The sequence below is a fragment of the Echiichthys vipera genome, assembly GCF_963691815.1.
Source record: "Echiichthys vipera genome assembly, chromosome: 15".
Taxonomy (NCBI): Eukaryota; Metazoa; Chordata; class Actinopteri; order Perciformes; family Trachinidae; genus Echiichthys; species Echiichthys vipera.
Genome location: NC_139840.1, coordinates 23,515,075 through 23,535,118, shown reverse-complemented (window position 1 = coordinate 23,535,118; position 20,044 = coordinate 23,515,075). Strand labels below are relative to the sequence as shown.

The following is a 20,044-nucleotide window of genomic DNA, read 5'->3' as shown; positions in this document are numbered from 1 at the left end:
AGTGTTGTGTAATGTATTGTAATGTATGTAATGTAATGTACAGTAAAATATCTAATAGTATAGTTTAGTATAGTATAATAGTATAGCAAAATACAGTATAATATAGTATAGTATAGTACAGTAAAATATAGCCTGGTATACTATAATACATTATAATATAGTAATAGTATAGTGTAGTACAGTAAGTGCCTAGTATAATACAATACAGTATAGTATAGTTGTATAGTATAATACAGTATAATAAAGTATAGTACAGTAAATTATCACCTGGTATACTATATTATAATATAGTAATAGTAGTGTACAGTAAATGCCTAGTATAACACAATACATTACAGTATAGTAGTAGAGTATAATAGAGTATGATAAAGTATAGTATAGTACAGTAAAACATAGCCTATAGTACAACACAGTATAATATATAGTAGTATAATATAGTAAAGCATAATAAGGAATAGCATTGTACCGTAGACAATAGAGTTGTGTATGTCATGTATTGCAATGAATATAGTATGGTGTAGTAATGTGTAATGTATTGTTGTGTATATAGTTGTGGGTATAGTACAGCAACATGTATATCTATGTAAGTGTATGCATGTATATATCTATCTACATCTATAACACGCAGTCGAGGTGTGGCTGCTTGTGTACAATAGCTGCTTACACACACACGCGCACACCCATACATCATTCATACAGGCCCACGCGGGAAGCTCAATTAGGTTAATTGAACGAGCTAATCAATTAAGCATGGGTCCTTTATTGTCAGGGCCGCTCAGGGGAGCTATACATGCAGAGACAGGGCATTCTGACCGCGGGCTGAGCCGGTGTGTCAAGGGTTAATCTCCTTCTCTCGCCATGCTGTCGAGAAACTAGGGCAAACAACAGTTCACAATACAAAATTAATACTACAGGCAATGTTTGGATTCCTTCGTCTTCTCAGGCCAATGGCACAGTCTGCGGCTTCTTTTCCAGCTACAGCCTATTGTCTGGTGTACTTTGATTCTTCCAAACTATTTTTCACTGTACGGCTTATAATAATGCAATGTAATAAAGTAATTAAAAAGGGAATCAATGGGATTATGGGCCACTGAGAGAGAGAAACAGATATACATTTATGGAGAGTAAAAAACACTAAAGATTACTATGAAGTCAACGTGGAGCAGCACCGACACACTGGGGGGAAATATCCTGCGAGTAACGGTGAAAAACGCTCCAAATCCCCCCCCCACACACACACACACACACACACACACATGATGTGACAGGGAGAAAGTGTGCTGCACAAAACAAGGATTAAACCTCGCGCTGTTCACATCAGAGGGTGTGTAGTGTACCTGTGTAGTCTCTGGGCTTTTGTGCAGAGCGCACAGGCTTGGTTTAGGAAAAGGTGGAGAAAATATGTGTGGCCTTACCTGGTCAGCCATGGTTCAATTAGTCTTCTCTTTATGGAACAAGTGCTGCAGTTGCAAGCGCCTCCGTCTGCTTCGGTTCAAGTCATCTGTGCTGGGCGCAGACCCGGCATCACACTCACAGCGGCGATAACAGACGGCGCACAAAAGAGACGCGCCACATCTCATTTAACATGCTGCTATTCTTCCCACTCCCGGCGCGTAAAATCCTCCTCCGGTGACTTTAAAAGGAGAGGTGCGGCGCACGGAAAGCTGGGATAGGTAGTTGGCTGGACAAAGAGGCTACACCTGCGTCTCCGCTTGGAACAAGAAACGAGTTCTTATGGGGAGAAGAAAGAAAGCCATCAGCACAACAACATCCCCTCTCGCCCTTTTGGCGCTCCAACGGTCAGCAGCGACTGCGCTTCCCTCCCCACCTCCAGTTTATACCTGCATCTCTCTCTCTCTCTCTCTCTCTCTCTATCTCCCCCCTCTGTCTTTCTCTCTCTCTGTAATGTGTGTATTGGGGGCGCGTCCTTGAGTGGATGTGATCTTCCTATGGGTTGGGTGGAGGTGGAGGAGGAGGGAGGGTTGGTGAGGGTGGAGCAGCGCCTCCGGTGTAAATGTACAAGTATGTGTCAAACTGTTCCCAGGGTGTTTTTATTTCAGGTTTGACGGCAGAGGATCCGTTTATCGTCGCCGTGAGGTGGAGCAGGCGAAGCGGCCACCAGAGGGAGGCAGAGAGACGCGTCTCGGAGAGGAGGAGAAGCGAGTGTTCGTGCAGTGGAATGAGGTTTTATTGTGCTGCCACTACCTCAAATGACCGGAATAAGTTGCCTGTGAGGATTTAAAGGGGCAGTCTGACTTTTCACTGAGTTTACACACGAAGGGCTTGTTTACTTGTCGTAGTTGGATAATGTCTACTGTGGGACTACTGGGGAGGAGCTGAAATCAGAAAAAAGGATGTTTTTTTGTTTTGTTTTCAAGTCCATCACCAGTGCTGCCAACATTACACCCCTCTGTGACTAACTGGAACTCTTAGTGGAAAATTCATTGGTTCTTATTCTTTACAAACCCCCTCTTGAACCAACAACATCACAGGCCCAGATCATATCTGTGAAATATGTGAGGAATAAAACCAGCGTCCCATAACACATTCAGTCCCAGACTTTAAACCTTCTTTGGTCATATCTCCCATCAGTTTTCTACTGGCTCTGACTGGACTCTGATAGCGATGGGGGGGGGGGGGGGGGCATCTGTCATTATACTGTATGTTGTAGACTGATTGGCACAAACGTTGTTAAGGTTGTTGTCTCCAAGCCAAGGTTGCAACTGCACTGCTATTACATTCACAACTTTATTGCTTTCTGTTGCCTTCTGCATGACATTCCTCCAAATGAATCCCCTTTAAGACGTTGTTTCCTCTCGCCATTCATGTTGCAAAACCTGTTATTATTCATTTATTCGTTGTATTAAAGACACATTGGTGTTCAACTCCGGTACCACCTGGCCTGACTGATGTTCACAAGGAATGCTCACATCTACTATCTTTAATATTAAATGAATCCAGCATAAATTAGAGCATCCTATGTCTTCTCTAACGGAAAAGCCAGGTGCAGTGAAATGCTGCTTGCCCTGTCTCCTAAAGTATGTTTTCATACATTCTCAATTAAGGGAAACATATTTACCAGCGACTGGCACACATTGTAAAACAGTCACTGTTTTAAACAAGTGGCTAACATTGTGAATTAAAACTACTTGCTTAAGTTAAGAAGACCATGATGATTCCTTAACTCTACAATAAGCTTTAACATAATGATGCAAGGACTTGGCGACCAACTTGACAAAATAACAACTAAGAAGTTCAAAGGTTTATTTTGTCTTAAAGAAGGGAACATGAAATAATTTTAAATCAAGTGTTTTAACTCATTTTTAACAAAGACACATTCAAAGCATAATCACAAACTGGTTTCAAAAAGTTTTTACAGCACATTACTAATAAGTGTTTGTCTTTGAAGTAGGCACAGGTCGCAGTGAATGAGCTTCTTAAAAAGAAACAATGGAGTCAGATGAAAGATGCATTCACACAGATAAATAATGACCATGCTTTAATATTTCTACTCCGTGAGGAACTCGGAGTAGAGCCGCTGCTCCTTTGCGTTGAAAGGAGCCAGTTGAGGTGGTTCAGGATCCTCTAGTAAGGGTGCCCCCTGGGCGCCTCCCCAGGGAGGTGTTCCAGGCACATCCAGCTGGGAGGAGGCCTCAGGGAAGACCCAGGACCAGGTGGAGAGATTATATCTCCACACTGGTCTGGGAACGTCTCAGGATCCCCCAGTTAGAGCTAGTTAATGTGGTCCTGGAAAGGGAAGTTTGGGGTCCCCTGCTAAAGCTGCTGTCCCCACGACCCGACCCCGGATAATCGGTTAAAGATGAGATGAGATGATGCTTTCTGAAAGTTTCTGAAAGGTAGCATTTGAAAAACACTGTGTTCCTCTCACTTTTTAAAACAAAAAAATTGACACATATCGTAGGTCTGTCTAGTGAGAGGAACAGTCATTCATGATGTGTGAACATGCTGGCATGGCTAAAGGCGTATTTGTAAATTAGTCTATATCTTGTTGTATTAAACAGATGTCAGTGAACACTATTCAAATCCCACAGGGAGGGTTAGATTGTGTTCAGTGACACTCTCTTAAGGCTATTAAGAGGTAAGTGTTGGTCTTTGCTGTCACACTCAAAGAATCAATACCTTTCCGAAATACCCATCTAGACGATAAAAAGTCCCTCAGTTACAATCGCTGTCCCCTGAACGCCTCAGAGGATAATCTCCTCTCTCACTTTGTAACTCTTTCTGCTCACCACTGTTCATAGCTGGCTGATCTCACTTCAACAGGCCTCCAGACACATGAGGGGCTCAGTAAACACACTGAATGGAAATGGGAAGGATCCTCTGACTGGGCCTGCTGAGCATGACTTACATTTTTTTAGGATTCACTAATCTGCAGACTTAATGAAGTCTCATCAGGACATCAGAGTTCACTTGTGCCTTTCACTGTGTGAGAGGATCACGGCGCACAGACGGATGACAGAGATAAGTGCTCTCATTAGCCGCGAAGACGGTATCAACGAAAAGCTGCCGTCTCCCGCCTAAGGGAAAGACTGTGTCATTATAATGTGCCACGGTGCAGTCTGGGAGATGTCAGGAGGTCAAGAGGTAACCATGGTAGAATTTATGCCTGTCAATTAGATGAGCACAGCAAGGTCTGAGAGAGAGGATGTATTTATGCCTGTCATCCACAGATCATAATGACACAACTGGGAGTGAATTACTTTTGGCCTTCTAGTTAAATTAAACTGTTGTAAATGAAAGATTACTACAACTTATTTTTGCACGTCTAGTTTTTTTGGACAACTTAGGTGTTTCACTATTTTGCTCTCTGAGACAAACTCACAAACAGAAGCTGCAGGAAGTCACTGCGCCCAGCCAAGAGTCTGGCACATAACCCACTGTAAAACCACAAGCTGTCATCTTAACACTTCATTTTTTTATCCTATTGATTTATTTATGAATTAAACAAACAAGATACAACACGTTAATTAGTGAACTAAAAAAGGAACTGATTTTGTTACATTCAGACAGAGCCAGAGAAGCCTGAGCTAACTATCTGCTGGCTGTAGCTTAAGACATCAGAGTGGTTTCTTTAAATTGAGTGCTACAGAGGTGGATTTTTTTGGGGGTCTACCCGGAAGGATGTTAGCATTGCTCTTGTTTCCTCAACAAGTAAACAATGGGATTTTTTCACTGGATTTTTGGGGATTATTGCAGAGAATATGCTCTGTGGTTTACACGTTATGTCAAGTTAGATGATCTTAACGGATGAAATGTGATTTTTGAAGCGTAAATGCAATCCCCAGAAGTAAAAAGCTAATGTTGGGCTATGACTGAACTACAACACCCACTAGCTTCCAACTGATTTCACTTGTATGGAGTGATGGATTTTGTAGTCTCATTTAGCCACTTGTTAGCTACCGCCTTTTTAAAGACACTTACAAGCTTCAAAATTCACAGGTATTGACTGAAGTTTTTTTTATTTTGTGGAACAAAAAATGTGTTCACCACAGACCTTATTTAAAGTATCTAAACAAAAACCCACTCAAAAAACCTACTGACCTCAAGACGAGGGAACTGGCAATCCAATAATTCTAACTCATTTCTGTGTTTTAGGACTTTTTCCTGCAGCTCTCTATAGAAAGTGAATATGTTTATTTCCCAAGATGTTGAACTACTGCTTTAAATATGTCTGTCTTGTTTTTCTGATTATAATTTCCATATTAGTTGCAAATCCAGCCCATTTTATAGCCTAATGCTGCAGGGTGGCTCCAGTGATTCCAACTTCCAAATACAGCAATAAATTGAAATCACTACTTCACATCTCTCAACATGAAGCTCGACAACAAAAAATCCAATTACTCGTCCGCAGTCAATTTGTCAAAAGAAGCAAGAACATGACATACCCTTTACATTATGATATTAAACCACTGCAGATGCAGATGGGCTCCACTTGTTAAGAAGTTATTTTCCCCATGCAGTCGTCTTTTGATGTGATTCTTTGTGTCAAATCCCAATTTAATAAGCACCTCTCCACGTTCAAGCTCAGAGCAAAACAAGACAGCTTCTATTAAAGCTTCCTGTGTCAAAGAGGCCTCTTTTCACAAGGTTATTGAGATGACACTGAATTTAGATATCGCAACCAAGAGCTTTACAGGGAGGCAGGCATTGCCCGTATCCCCAGTCTTTTTGATCTGTCAGACAGCTTAGTAATAGGGTTACAGGGTTAGGCTGGCTGTAATCTATTAGATGCAATGTATGATGTCCTACAGTAGCCCCATGAAACAGCTAAAGCTCTTTTCAAACTGTGCACATGCTATCTGTCATATTTATTAGATGCTCTTTTTTATTGCAGTTAGGGCATGGTTGTTTAAAAGCTCAATTGGGAATTTGATTTGTTTGCTTGGATGGTTTATGCCAGCCAATGTGGGCTCAGTCGATGTCCTTCAGCCCCTGAAAAAGGCTGTTAAGATTGGAGGTTCAGGTCCCACGTGGGGGCTCTAGAGATGTCTCTTTGAGTTCAGTGACCTGAATTTTTTAATGGACGCTTTGATATAAACTGTAACTCCTTTGTAAATTCCTTGTGAAATGTTCTCTCCAGTCATTTGAATTGCAGGTTCTCTTCCTCTGCAAGCTGCCTGGACAGTGATTTGCTTAGTGACTCTGGCATTGTGATGAGGAAAATAAACCGTGTGTTTTTATGGTACATAATGCATTCTGTTTATGATTCACTGTGATCCATCTGAGAGGCTCACACACTGTTGCCTAGAGCCTTTTTTTACATTTACTGTAATGTTGCACAAGCAAAGAGGACAAACACAATAGCATGTGTATACAAAGCATGTTGCGATTCATGTATTCGGCTATACAGTGTTTCTTGTGAGGGGAAACATGAATAGTTTCATGGGGGGCTGTGTGTACTAACTTTACTAAGTCAATGTGTGTGTCAGAGTATGGTGAGTTAGTGAGTGTGCAGAGGGCTGAGGGTGTGGCAGGCGTGGGGGAGGAGCAGGAGCAATACGCCAGCGCTGCACAGGGTTTTTTCCTAAGTGCTTATGAAAGAAGGGGGGCAGTAGGGCTCGGAGCTGACGCACAGCCGGGCGGGACAACAGGAAGTAGAGTGGCGGGTTCCAGCATGGAGCCAGACACACCAACAAAATGGCAGTCAGAGACCCCACCTCCCACAGCAGGGACACCCTTGTTTCTGTTTCCTCACTTGGCCCGGGAGAGGTGGCTGAGAAATATGATGATGTTGAAGATAGCTTACGCCCAAAGCTGCTGATGGGAGAAGCTGCTGAGCTAACATAAGGGGACATAACATTGACAAATTCAAGCGCATAATACGGCAACCAGCTTATTGCAAAAACCAGTGTAGAACCAATCAGCAGAGCGGTAGCTTTCTTGTTGCGCCTGTCGGCAGCCAGAGTGCCCCTGCAGCCGTGGAGGTGAGAGATGATGAGACCACAGTTGACGGCAATACAGAAGAGGGGGGCCACGTAATAAACCAGGAAAGCAGGGACCAGGAAGAACAGCCACTCCTCTTGGCCCACTGCCCATGTGCAACCCCCGTCAAAACTGATGTAGGTGACCTTGGGTAATGCCATGGTTACAGAGACCAGCCAAATGGCTACAACAGTGCATAACCTGTGGAAGAGGAAGACAGTGCATCGGTTTGTTTGTTGTGCAGGAGGATCACGTGTGTCAGGAAAAATAGGTCACATATACTTTAAGAATAGTGGCAGTTTGATATGATTGAATTAGCCAACAATTTGTTGATCTATAAAGTCTGCAATGACCTGTGATAAAGAAGAATGCTCATGTTTCTGCTTTTTGTTGGACGTTTTGATTTAATCCTCCTCTTTACTGCCTCTGGGTTGTTGTTGGTGAGCAGTTGACTCTGGCAGGCGACTGACTACATGAGACGATCACTTAAGCAACTGTTTGAGACAGTTGTCTCCTTTATTGTATCAAAATCAGATTTCAGGCTGTTAAATCTTTAAAGCTATTGTGTGGAGGATTTGAAAAGGGCTCTTTAAAAGAAAAAAAGGCTGAATAACTCCCTCAAACAGCTGGGTACTATAGCCGATACTGAAGTAAATAGCACAATTACTTCAAGACTATTTTCAGCTGTGAATATTTATCATAGACTGCCTAACTCCCGGCTAATCAAAAAATGGGCGAATATGTAGATGGATCCTTTGTTAGCCATCTGTGACTGCACCCAGAGCAGCCATCTTCTTAATTGTGCATAACGTTAAGCCTTAATTTAATTTAAATGGATGAGTAATACTAATTTATATTAATCTGCTCTGGTAGATACGTCTGGCCCCTCTCCCGTTCAGACAGATTCCCAGTCGACCTGGCCCTAGCACCAGGCTAGAATGAAGCTACCAAACAGTTACTAATGTTTACGGAACTGGTGTTGTCGGACCCATGCAGCCTATTAGGCTCACGGAACTCAGATCAAACTATGCAGCGCCGATCAAACATAAATCAAGATTCTGTTACTCTAAACACATTAGAGATTCGCTCTAATCCGAGAAGGTTTATGACGCAATTTTTTTCTTGCTTTTAAATGGTTGGTGGTTTAATGGAATATGTTGACAGTTAGAAAATAATATCGGCACTCTTATCTTTTAGGATACACACTCACACTTGTGTCAGGCTTGCAGGTGGTCTCGTCCGCGGTGCAACAATACGATACCTCAGCACCGACAACGCCGCCAGGCTGAAGATTTCCACTCCCACTGTCACAGAAGTCATGAACCCCAGGAGGACACAGGTCCCGCCACCGAGCTGCCAGTTCTGGAAACTAGCACTCAGAAGGACGCAGGGCAGGGTGAGCAGGGCGCCCAAATCTGCCAGACTGAGGTTGAGGAGCAGGATGGAGCTCGGTTTGGAGCGACTGCGGGGATTCCTCACTAGCACCAACCACAGCAGGAGATGACCTCCGACCCCCACCAGAAGAGAGACCAGGCTCACCATGGGCAGCACCACGGTGAAGGAGATGGTGGTGTTGGTGGAGACGACATTGAAAAGGAGATTGACTATGGCAGGCATGGTAATGGTATGACCATACAAGATATCACTGGGAGGAGACAGATTTTGAGACAGTTGGGCAGACGAGGAAGAAAGAGAAGATGGTGCATCAGTACCAGGGGAAAAAATGTGAGTAATTCTACGAAATAGGATTGAGGATGAAGAGGAGGGGAAAGGCTGGATGAAGGGAATGAATTTGCGGAATGAGATACAGGGGTCAAGAGGAGAGAATGCAAGAAGCAATGTGAGAAATTGCAAATGAGATGAGACAGGCGAGAGATGCACATTTAGAGGTGAGGAGAATTACTAACAACTGTGAGAGCAAGGTCGACAAAATCAGGAGTTTTTAGAGACACAAAAATTCTAAAGTCGTTTCAATCAACCATCTCTTATGTATTATTCATGCTTATAATAGTTGCAGCTCCATGGGTGCCTAATCACCTGTAATTCAGAGCTCACCAGGCTCTGACTGACAAGCCTGATGATCCAGACAGTCTAGTCCCCGCCCTCCTCTGAGACTTCAGCAGCAAATACTCTGTGGCATCAGCAGGTCAACTGCATCACAACACAAACAAGACAACTCACCTCGGCAGCACATAGTACGGGCAGAGACTTCTCTTAAAAAAGGGGAAGTGAGCTTGTGTGTTCCCAGGGGGATATAGTTTTAGGCTGAGCCCCCACAAGTAAACAAACCATTCATCCCCATAAGTAAACAAGTCACTTATTTGCTGCTAGAGACTTTGGCTGTCTACAAGCTGACATTTGGGAAGGTTTTCTGAATAATTGATTTTACATCAATGTCTGAGCAGAATGTGCAACATTTGCCCTGAATTTCAACAGTGTCGCAAACAGTTTGACGGATTGATTCAGCTGCTCCCTGCTGCATCCCACGACAACAACCTGAACAAAACAAGCCAAAACACTTTGAAGATTGATTAAATTAAAGGCTCTGGGAGTTGTCAACTGATACATGCAGGTGTTTCAAATGTCTAGACTCACATACAGTATCCAATTTGTATGTTGACACGTTTTCTCATCAATTATTATATGAGCAAAGTTAATGTCTAATTAACTAATGCTAATTATGTCACGGCGAAGTAAGAGTGAATCAATAAAAATAGTTCAACACATAAATGAATTTCTAGTGCAGCAATTTACCAAGCATGGTATCTTATCTGGGTGGCACGGTGGTGTGGTGGTTCGCACTGTCGCCTCACAGCAAGAGGGTTGCAGTCCTGTCCAGGGTCTACCCCGCCTCACGCCCATCGAGACAATTTTTTTCGTGTAACAACTATTAACGGAGAGACCGGTAGAGTCGACTAACAACCGAGTGTGGCTAACAGTGATTATCCACTTATACTGCTCAAAATAACACCAAACCTCTGCAGTAGCATGAGAAGAGTCCCTACACATAAAACAAAGCACCAACAACGTAGTTAGTGAACTACTCTTTATTAAAAGAGTGTTTTAAAGACTTACCTATAGGCCCAGGTACCAGCTCCTCTCAAAGTAAAGTCCATTCAAGTCAATTACCAAAGTCAATCCAAAAGGAAGGAGCCCATTGATGCTTCGGTTAATGTGACTTAACTGACGATGTGTGAAGAGAATTAACAGTAAACAGTCAGGCTGTTTTCTTGTAAATCCCACAGGTTTAGGTAAATAATTTAAATCCAGTGTGGGAAAGGCAGACTGCCACTACCTTTAAAAACAAGAGGTCATAGTATCAAAGGGATTTTAAGGATTATACCTTTAAGCCTCAAATTGTGTGTTTAATGGTGTGTGGTTGGTTGGTTGTAAACATAGCGATACAGTGCTATGCAACTAATCTATAAAAAGTTAAAACCCTGCATTCAAAATTATTCTTCAGTAAAAGAATAGAAGTATTGAAAATAAAAAGTACTCAAAGTATCAAAAGCAAAAGTATTACATTATTGGATTATTATTATTATTAATGTGTAAGTGGAACATTTTGTAGTTGGTTGAGGTGAAACTAATTTGGATGATTTCATACCATCACTTTTGGCTAGTTTAATATGTAATGATGCATCATATTATAAAGTGATCACATGTTGTGTATGTTAAATATGACTTAATATGTTGTAGCTAACACTGTTAAAGAAATGTAATAAAGTAAAAAAAAGTCCCACTGAAATGCTGTGTAGAAGTATACAGTACCTCAGAAGTGTCCAGTTACTTTCAAGAACTGACGATAGTATTTTTTATTTTTTGAAAATGAGTGTGGTGGTGGGACGCCTCATTACTCCCACTTTTGTCAAACCCTGATCAACTGTGTCCTCAAAACTGTGTGTGAGGGACAGATGGATGAACAAACGAACAAACGATTGTTCATTCCTTCATCCATCTGTCATGTTCGTGCAGTAACTCACTCACGCTTTACGTCCCTGTACCAATTCATCATCTTTGGGGGCGGGTGGTAATGTGAGCTTTAAAAGCAACAAGGTCAGCACGGCAGCTCAGTCGGTGATGTGATCAAAGAGTCAGCACTAACGATTAACTGTTGATTTTAAAATACAAGCCTTATATGAACAGGATTTGAGGAAGAAAACAAATCAGCAGCCTGCATCCAGACTTACTTTAACAATTTATAATATTGACGATGGGGCTTCATTGTGTTTATATTTTTCTTTCCAATCTGGTTTTATTGGTACAGCTGCAGCTGAATGAGGAATGAAGAGCTGAAGTGGTAGAAACGGCTAAAAGGGAAAGACGTGACAGATGAGAAGAGGCAGCCAAGAACGAAGAAGTGATGGGAAGTACAGAGACACAAAGTGAGCAACATGAAGCTCAACTAATTGCGTATAATTTTAGACCCATTGACCTCCAGCTGTGCAGATTTTCTGATTCAGAAGTTGTGACTTGTTGTGTGGCTCCGGGCTATTTCCAGTCCCACCACTTTCCCTCCTCGGCCAAGTATGGTATTTAATGCAGTTGAAGAGATCAGCTGAATCTATGGAGAGGAAGCTGTTGTGGCTCCAAACTTTACCACGACAATGTTGTCTTTCTTAAACCCTATTGGAAGGATTGCCATGATATTTGGTACAGACACTCATGGTCCCTGGAGGATGACTCCTGATGATTCGAATGATCCTCTGTGAGGTTTGTGGCTTTCAGTGAAATGTCTTCACAACTATCGGATGGATTGCCAAGACATTTCACACACATTCATTGATGAACCCCTCAGGATGAATTGTAAAAACTTGGCTGGTTGGTGTTCCCTTGGTTTTCAATCTAGCACCAACATCAGGTCGAAATTGTCCAATTCTCCGGTTGATGATCAAATACCTGTAAAACTGATGGTATTCCCGTCAGCCTCAAATGCACGCTGAACTAAAGACGTTGGTCCACAACTAACAACAAGCTCACAACACTAATGGTGATACAAGCGCAACACTCACCAGCAACAATCAGTGTCCAGTCGATCTGATCTGACAAATGGGCTTTTCTGCCTGCTGCTCAAAAAAGGCGGGGCGCCCGGAGAAAAGATGCTGGGTCCAACGCTTTTTATCTAGGCGGCAGCTTAAATTATGCTCTCTCCTTATTGGGAAAATTAAAAAACGGCAGCATAGCAGCATCATTTTATATCTAGTATTTGAAACCATAAATTAATTTATTTTTGAAAGGGTCAATTAAAAACCTAAATAGACAGCTCAACTACAGTGAACAATACATTGTTTGGTAAGGGTAGTCATGGGCACATCCACTGAAAAGTTGCTCACTCGAATCAGACCTCCCTTACCTTTATTGGCAACATTTCAGCCTCTTATCAGGGAACTCATATAGTCACGTCATAATAACTAAATCACATTCATATGTGCTACAATGTCCTCATCAAGCAGCCTTGTTAAATGGCACACATTAATATGAATAACGTAAGTAATATATACGGTATATATATATATATATATATACACACCATTTATATATTTATATTTATATATATATATATATATATATATATATATATGCGTGTGTGTGTGTATAAGTAGGTCACAAGAGAAAGCACTACAAATATATAGCAGAATACAAATTCCATCATAACAGAGTAACAGAAAAAAGGTCAAACCTCAAGAGTGTTCAAACAGCAGAAACCCAGCTGTGGCCTGTAGGCAGAAGGTAAAAGTAAAATACAGAGGTCTGAAATTCAAGCAGATCCAGGGGGAAACACAAAGAGGTTAAATGGATGCGCCTCACTTACTGTGTAGAGTGACCTGCTCAGGGGAAAAGCCCTCCGCTCACCAACAGCTGATGTGCTGTAGAAAGGAGAAAGAGAGGGCACACACCTGCGACTGTATCCCCTCCTCTTCTTGACTTCCAGTGCTGACCTTTGGACATGATAGAAGAGAGACTGCACTTTTTTTCTCTCCATCCATAAACATAATGAGCAAACCCAGTGCTGCTGACTATCTCAATGGGAGGATATACGAGTTCCACATCATCCATACACATTGAAGTATGTGGACACAAGTTGTGCTTTTGGTATGGTTTAAACCGTAGTTTGCATATTTATACATTTTATTTTTAAGGTATCTTATATATATTACTGTTTTGATGTGTCTGTGTAATGCTGCTGTTACACTTTAATTTCCCAGCTTGGGATCAATAATGTATTTCTATTCTATTCTATTATTTTATTCCAATAAAGAGGAATCTTAAGGCTGAAGCCTTTTCTTCTTTAAACATGACTTTGACCTTGGTAACACTTGGTTTTAAAACGCATTTCAGGGATTCAAACACAAGTCGACAGCCAAGACAGATTGCAGTTCACACCTGTGTCTATAATGCATCTCCCGCATTGCAGTGCACGGTGCTAGCTGGAGGTCTAGGCTACTTTATGCAAATCATGGGCGTCCAAGTGCGACCCGCCGCCTCTCGAAAGCCCTGAAAGTCTTTGACACTAACCGTTGTTGATCTAAAATGAAGACAGGTTCAACTGTATAGTTTATTTCTAGAATTAAATGTTTTTAGAAAGACATTCTGATGAACTATTTTTGTAGGGTTTCAAAACCAGCCGCCATGTTGGTCGGGTTTAAAAACGAGCAGCAAGCAGCCCACGGAAGAGAGTGTTCGTCCAATCAGGTGCAGCCTAGGTGCAGGTTGCAGGCAGGTTAATTTGTCTGTCAGTGGTCACTGAAGAGGCAAAGAGATAACTGCTAGTGACAAGCCCATCAAGGGTCCAATGTGTCCAATGCTTGGAGCAGCCTCCCACTCAAGCTTGCAGTAACTGTCACCAGCGTCATTTAGCGATTAACCAAACTGACGGTGAATATTCACGCATCTTATGAGCTTCAGAGCTTAGTGTGAAAGTCCCCAAAAAGGGGGCGTGGCCTTGGTGATGAAGTGATACTGGTCTGTTCTGCTTCATCAGCAGTACTGGAGCAAAACTGGAGTGAGAGATTTAGTCAACGCTTCAACTTTTTAAAAAATCTACTCTGCAATCCATCCAAAATCCTTTCACTCACATGCTCTGATGTCTGCATATTTTTGGCCAGTTTATCTTCCAGATGCAACTTCAGTGCTTTAAGTCTGAAAGTCCCCCCTCCCCTCTGTGGCTGGGTTACTTCTGCTTCTCTCCTCTAGGTTGTATATTCTCAACAAAATATCTCTACTCCTACTGACCTCACTATCACTCTCTTTTCTCACTCACACACACACACACACACACACACACACACACACACACACACACACACACACACACACACACACACACACACACACACACACACACACACACACACACACACACACACACACACACACACACACACACACACACACACACACACACACACACACACACACACACACACACACACACACACACACACAAACACACACACAAACACACACACACAAACACACACACACAAATGCAGCTTTAATCTCACTAATAGCTGGCAGTAGGTATTATGAGTTCCCAGGGAAAACAAACGGTTGTATAGTAGACAGAGAGCAGGGCGGGGAATAGGGTGAGAGAGCATTTGGAGTGATGCAGAGATGAGGAAGGAAGGATGGATGATGAACGACTGCTTCCACCGAGGGCCTACATGGAAGTGTCAAACACGCCTCCTCAGATCATAAAGATGGATGCAAACTGAGCAGAAGCCTCCTATGAACCTGAGAGGGAAAAACACAGCAACAGCTGTGTCGGTGGGAGATGTCTGAGTCGTGCAGAGTTCAGGATGGAGTCAGAGGAATGCAAGACTGTGGCGCGTTGTTACGTCACGTTCATTCTTTTAAAGGAGGCATAAAGTCGTTAATCGGAGCTATAGCAGGGAAATGGAGGCTGTAAAGTTTATGGGTTTACTTGAAGCTCTGGTGGTTGCTGATTTACAGCACAGCGGGGTTCAAACCAAGCAGTTTTACTGTGTTGGTCTGTTCATGCAGTTTGTCTTTGTCATATGTTTTGATTCATGAGACACACCTTTTTTTAATCAATTTGGTCAGAATTGTTGTTTACTCTGCTATTCTATACTATATACTACCATTTAGCCCACATGTCAAAGTACTATGCAATTACCAGACCACTACGATTCCATGGCTGAACCACCTATGAAGCAGTGTTTGCTATTTTGATAAAGCTATGTCTTCACTTTTTTGTTCACATTAGACAGTCTTAGCATTAAGCAAAGGCAGCTGACTACTTCTTTAATTTATCAATTGATCAACAACAATTTTGTTATTTAATTATTCCTTTGCGTTGAAAGGAGCCAGTTGAGGTGGTTCCGGCGTTTAGTAAGGATGCGCCTCCCTGGGGAGGTGTTCCAGCCACATCCAGCTGTGAGGAGGCCTCGGGGAAGACCCAGGACCAGGTGGAGAGATTAAATCTCTACAGTGGCCTGGGGGTCGCTCGGGATCCCCCAGCTAGAGCTGGTTAATGTGGCCTGGGAAAGGGAAGTTTGGGGTCCCCTGCTAAAGCTGCTGCCCCCGCGACCTGACTCCGGATAAGAGGCTGAAGATGAGATGAGATGAGATTTTCAATCAGATTGCAGAACTAATCGGAAAAATAAACTTGTCAAGTACGCCAGTGGTCAGAAAAAGTCAGACTCTGGATCAAGATAGGTGAGTCTTAAAAACTTTGCACTGTTTTGAGAAGTGATAGGCTGAGGAATCGAGCGGCCATTACTAGATAATTGGCACCAGCTGATGTCTGTGCTCACAAGGCAGATTAACAAAAATGTCGGCAGACGTCAGTATCAGGGCAGCAAGTCTTCAGCCAGCTAAACTATCTTACAGGCTCAAAAAAACTATCGTATGGGCGTCTACAGACACCACTCCAACTCTCGACTCTTGAGTAAAACATTGATCAGATTTGTCATTTGGGATGGTGCGGGGACAGTAGGCAAGTGTGAAGCCTTTTGGGGGCTGTACACACAGTTCTGAAAACCACGTGTCACATTAGATACAGCCAACTAATAAACAGAGACAATGCAGACAGAAATAGTTACATAAATGTTCATTTAAGTTCAGCAATTTTGCGTTTCATTTGTTATTACTCTATTATTTAATCTGCTGCTGAAGACCAGGCAATATGTTCAAAAAGCCCCCAAGGTGTGGCACAAACAGTGCAGCATAATGTCACATATGGTCTTTTTTTTTTACCACAACATCCAAATATGATCAACGGTATCCGCAGATATCTGTCTGTTGGTGCATTTTCCAAGTAAAGGCATTGTCATGTAAAAGCTGGGAGCATTTCTATGACAGGCACAGCTCCACTGTTGCATGAAAAACAAAGCATTCTTGAGTCCGCTTCCCCAAACCTTAATCACGCTGCAGACTACTTTCCTTGACTTCAAGCTTAATCTTTTTTCCACAGCACAAACTGCCACATGAAAATGAACGAGCAAAGCTGCCCAAGTGACATAAACAAAAACAGAAAATTGAACTTTTCCTTTACCCCCCGAAAGAATCTAGAGCAGCCAGTGTGGCTGCTTACAAAATAACCACTGTCTTCAATTGCAAGTATCGCAATAATGATCTAACTCATGAAGGTTTAAGCTGCACCTCAGCTAGCCTTTACATCTTAATGCTTTACATTGGACAGAAAGTGAAATAGGGAGCTTGTATGCATGCAGGTATCCTTGGTGTTTGGAAGGTGATATGGTACACAAGGTACCATGTTTATTATTGTGGTGACACGGGGATGCAATCCTTTTTTAACACAGAAAGCCACTAAAAATTATATCTTCACATCTTACAGTGGAACCCCTCCTGTGTCAGGCTTTGATACCTTTGATTGTGCTGCTCAGTAGGTGCACGGTGGAGCACACTGGCTCATACGAGCTCATTACTAGCTTTCCACTGTTGACACAGCGAGTCAAGTGGCTTGCTGCTGACCCATCTGCTGGTGCTGAACACACACGCACACGCACACACACACACACTTGGAAACATGCAGATAAGTGAGTGCACCCCTCACACCATCTGATACCCATCAAGATGAATGAGCTGGAATACACATTGTGTTTGTGCATGTGAACCATTTACGTTCACTGCAATGAAACATTCAGCGGGGCATATGGTGCGCATGACTGTGTGGATGGATGGAAAGAAAGAGAGAGAATTAACCCAGCTTATCCGGTGACCCAGTGAATATGAATGCAGTACCTCCAGGCTGTGATCTGTCCTGGCAGCGTGGGAGATCAGGTGACTTAAACGCTGCTCATTTTCACAAGACAAACAGGCTCGTCATTGTTTGGAACAACTGACAGGCCTGATCTCATGCCGGCCTGAGACAGAGAGCATGCAACACAGAGTGAGAAGGCACTGTAAACTGCTGTTTAAATGCCAGAGGTAGGAGTAATTAATGAGCGCGTTTATAGCCACAGTTAAGTGCTGATCTCGCTCATTACGGGTCTCTTCTAGACGCTCAAATGATCTCATCTGCAAAAATCAACATCACAACAGTTGTACCCTCATGCATATTCTGCCATCATTACTGCGGCAACAGTGGCTCAGATCCATGTTTATGGTAATGACAGTGCATGATCACTTGGAAATGACATGTCATTGGAACAGCAGGAGGTTTCAGGTCGAGGAGGAGCGCTCAGTCTCTGCTGCCATCTGCTGCTCAAACACAGGAAGTCAGTCAAAAGCTTGAGCTGGAGTTCTCACTTCATTAAGAAATAAGTCTTTTTTCCCTCATTTTAACAAAAAAAGAATCCTCTTTACTTTTAATTTCTTATCCCATATAATCATTCTAAGAGACATATTTGTCTTTGTTTTAGTTTAAAGAGTGTTCCATCAATTTAGTGTTGCACTTCAATAAAGTTTGGGCGACTGTGACTCAGTGTAAGAGTGGGTCGTCTTCCATTCGAGAGATTGGCGGTTCGATCCCCATCTCCACCGGTGCACATGTCGAAGTGTCCTTGGGCAAGACACTGAACCCCAAATCGCTCCCCGTGCTGCGCATGGGTGTGTAAATGTGGTGTGAATGGTTACATTAGATTAGATGGTATGTAGATGTCCACTGCCATCAGTGTGAATGTCAGTGTGAATGGGTGAATGTGACAAACTGTGAAAGCTTCTTGATTAGCCAGAAGACTAGAAAGGCGCTATATAAGTACTTATAAGTATAAGTCCATTTACCATTTACCACAAGAGCCACATCTTTAAGCAACAAAGAGTAAAGGTGACAAACGCCCACCTTTCAAACTCTGCACATCCAGTTTTCAAAGCATTAAAGTGCAAGCAGTTTGAAGCGAAGGCGAAAGTGCAGCCAAACTAAAAGTTAGGGATAGTTTAACTTTTGCGTGTACGTGTGGCCAGATCAGCCAATCAGTAGAGTCCTGTGACTCCTGTTACATGTTGAATTTCTTCCCGCTTGAAACACATCAACAAGGCAAATGAAAATCCACTGCTGTTAGGTGGGTTTTTGCAATAACCACCGCATGGCCACAGCTCCATACTTAATTTTCTCATCTAAGGGTCTGCAAAAAAGCAAAATAGTGTGATCCCCAAAACTGCCAACCATTCCTTTAAAAAACCATGGTTACCATGTTCAAGCCAAGTGAACCCTGAGTCCGTATTTTTTTGTCAAAAATTGTTGCACGTTTAAAAGTAAGTATGACCTCAAGTTCTGGCAATCACGTTTACACAATGACTCCATAACTTTTGTCCATCATTAAAGTTTTTGAAACAGGTTAAAGTTTCTGTGTTTTTTCACATCCTTAAAATTTTAAGTTTTACAACAAATCAGAGCCAATATCCACGCAAACATCGTCTGAAATACGAATACAGGTATTAATATGCATTTACAAATATAGCATGTAAATGTATATGCCGCGGAACACTTACCTTGCACAGCGGCTGAATTCTGGTGATAACACAGGATCACGTGAGAATTGCAGGTTCACGTCACGCTGAAACAAACCATCTGATGAGTCAGGTTAGAAAAACGCCTCATAAACATAACTTTCACTCATCCAACTGCTTTTGTAAAGTCAATTTTATTTATTCTGATTCATAGAAGCATTTTTAGAAAATATACTCACTTTCAGGCCTTCAGATTAAAACTAAGTGATCTACTGACGGACTTCAATACTCTTGAAGAGATGGGAGTGCTAAGTGCATGATAACACATTTCTCAATCATCAACATCAGCACACACCAGAAGGCATACTTACAAACACCGTTATCAAATGACATGTTATCACAAATAAAAACATGATTGTTAACTCGTAGTTACCACAATGGTTAGTGCAGTTTCATGTTCCGTATTTACATCTCAATTCGAATAAATACAGTACAAACTCACTTTTAGTAGTCACAGATTGTCAGTTAAAGACAGTGGGAGGAGGGGAGGGGGGCTGCTAAGAGGACAGTATTTTCAATATTAAATGATTTTGCACAAATGCATAAAACAGTTCATGATGAGCCTACTGGAGAGACATTGAACTACTGTTTGCTTGCAGGTCGGAGCTTCCCTTATGTCTGAGAAAAACCATAGCAAGTGCAACCAGTTAAAAACAGTGAGCGTAGC

General features: G+C 42.3%; 1 protein-coding gene across 1 annotated transcript; it reads right to left on the bottom strand.

Moving 5' to 3' along the window:
• Positions 1-6,929: 6,929 nt before the first annotated feature.
• On the bottom strand, positions 6,930-9,060 carry LOC310958226 (putative neuropeptide Y receptor type 6; the record flags this gene model as incomplete). The annotated part of the gene is made up of 2 exons (XM_083929075.1): positions 6,930-7,644; positions 8,654-9,060. The coding sequence occupies 2 exons, from the start codon at positions 9,058-9,060 to the stop codon at positions 6,930-6,932; spliced, it is 1,122 nt and encodes a 373-aa protein (XP_083785201.1).
• Positions 9,061-20,044: the final 10,984 nt, after the last annotated feature.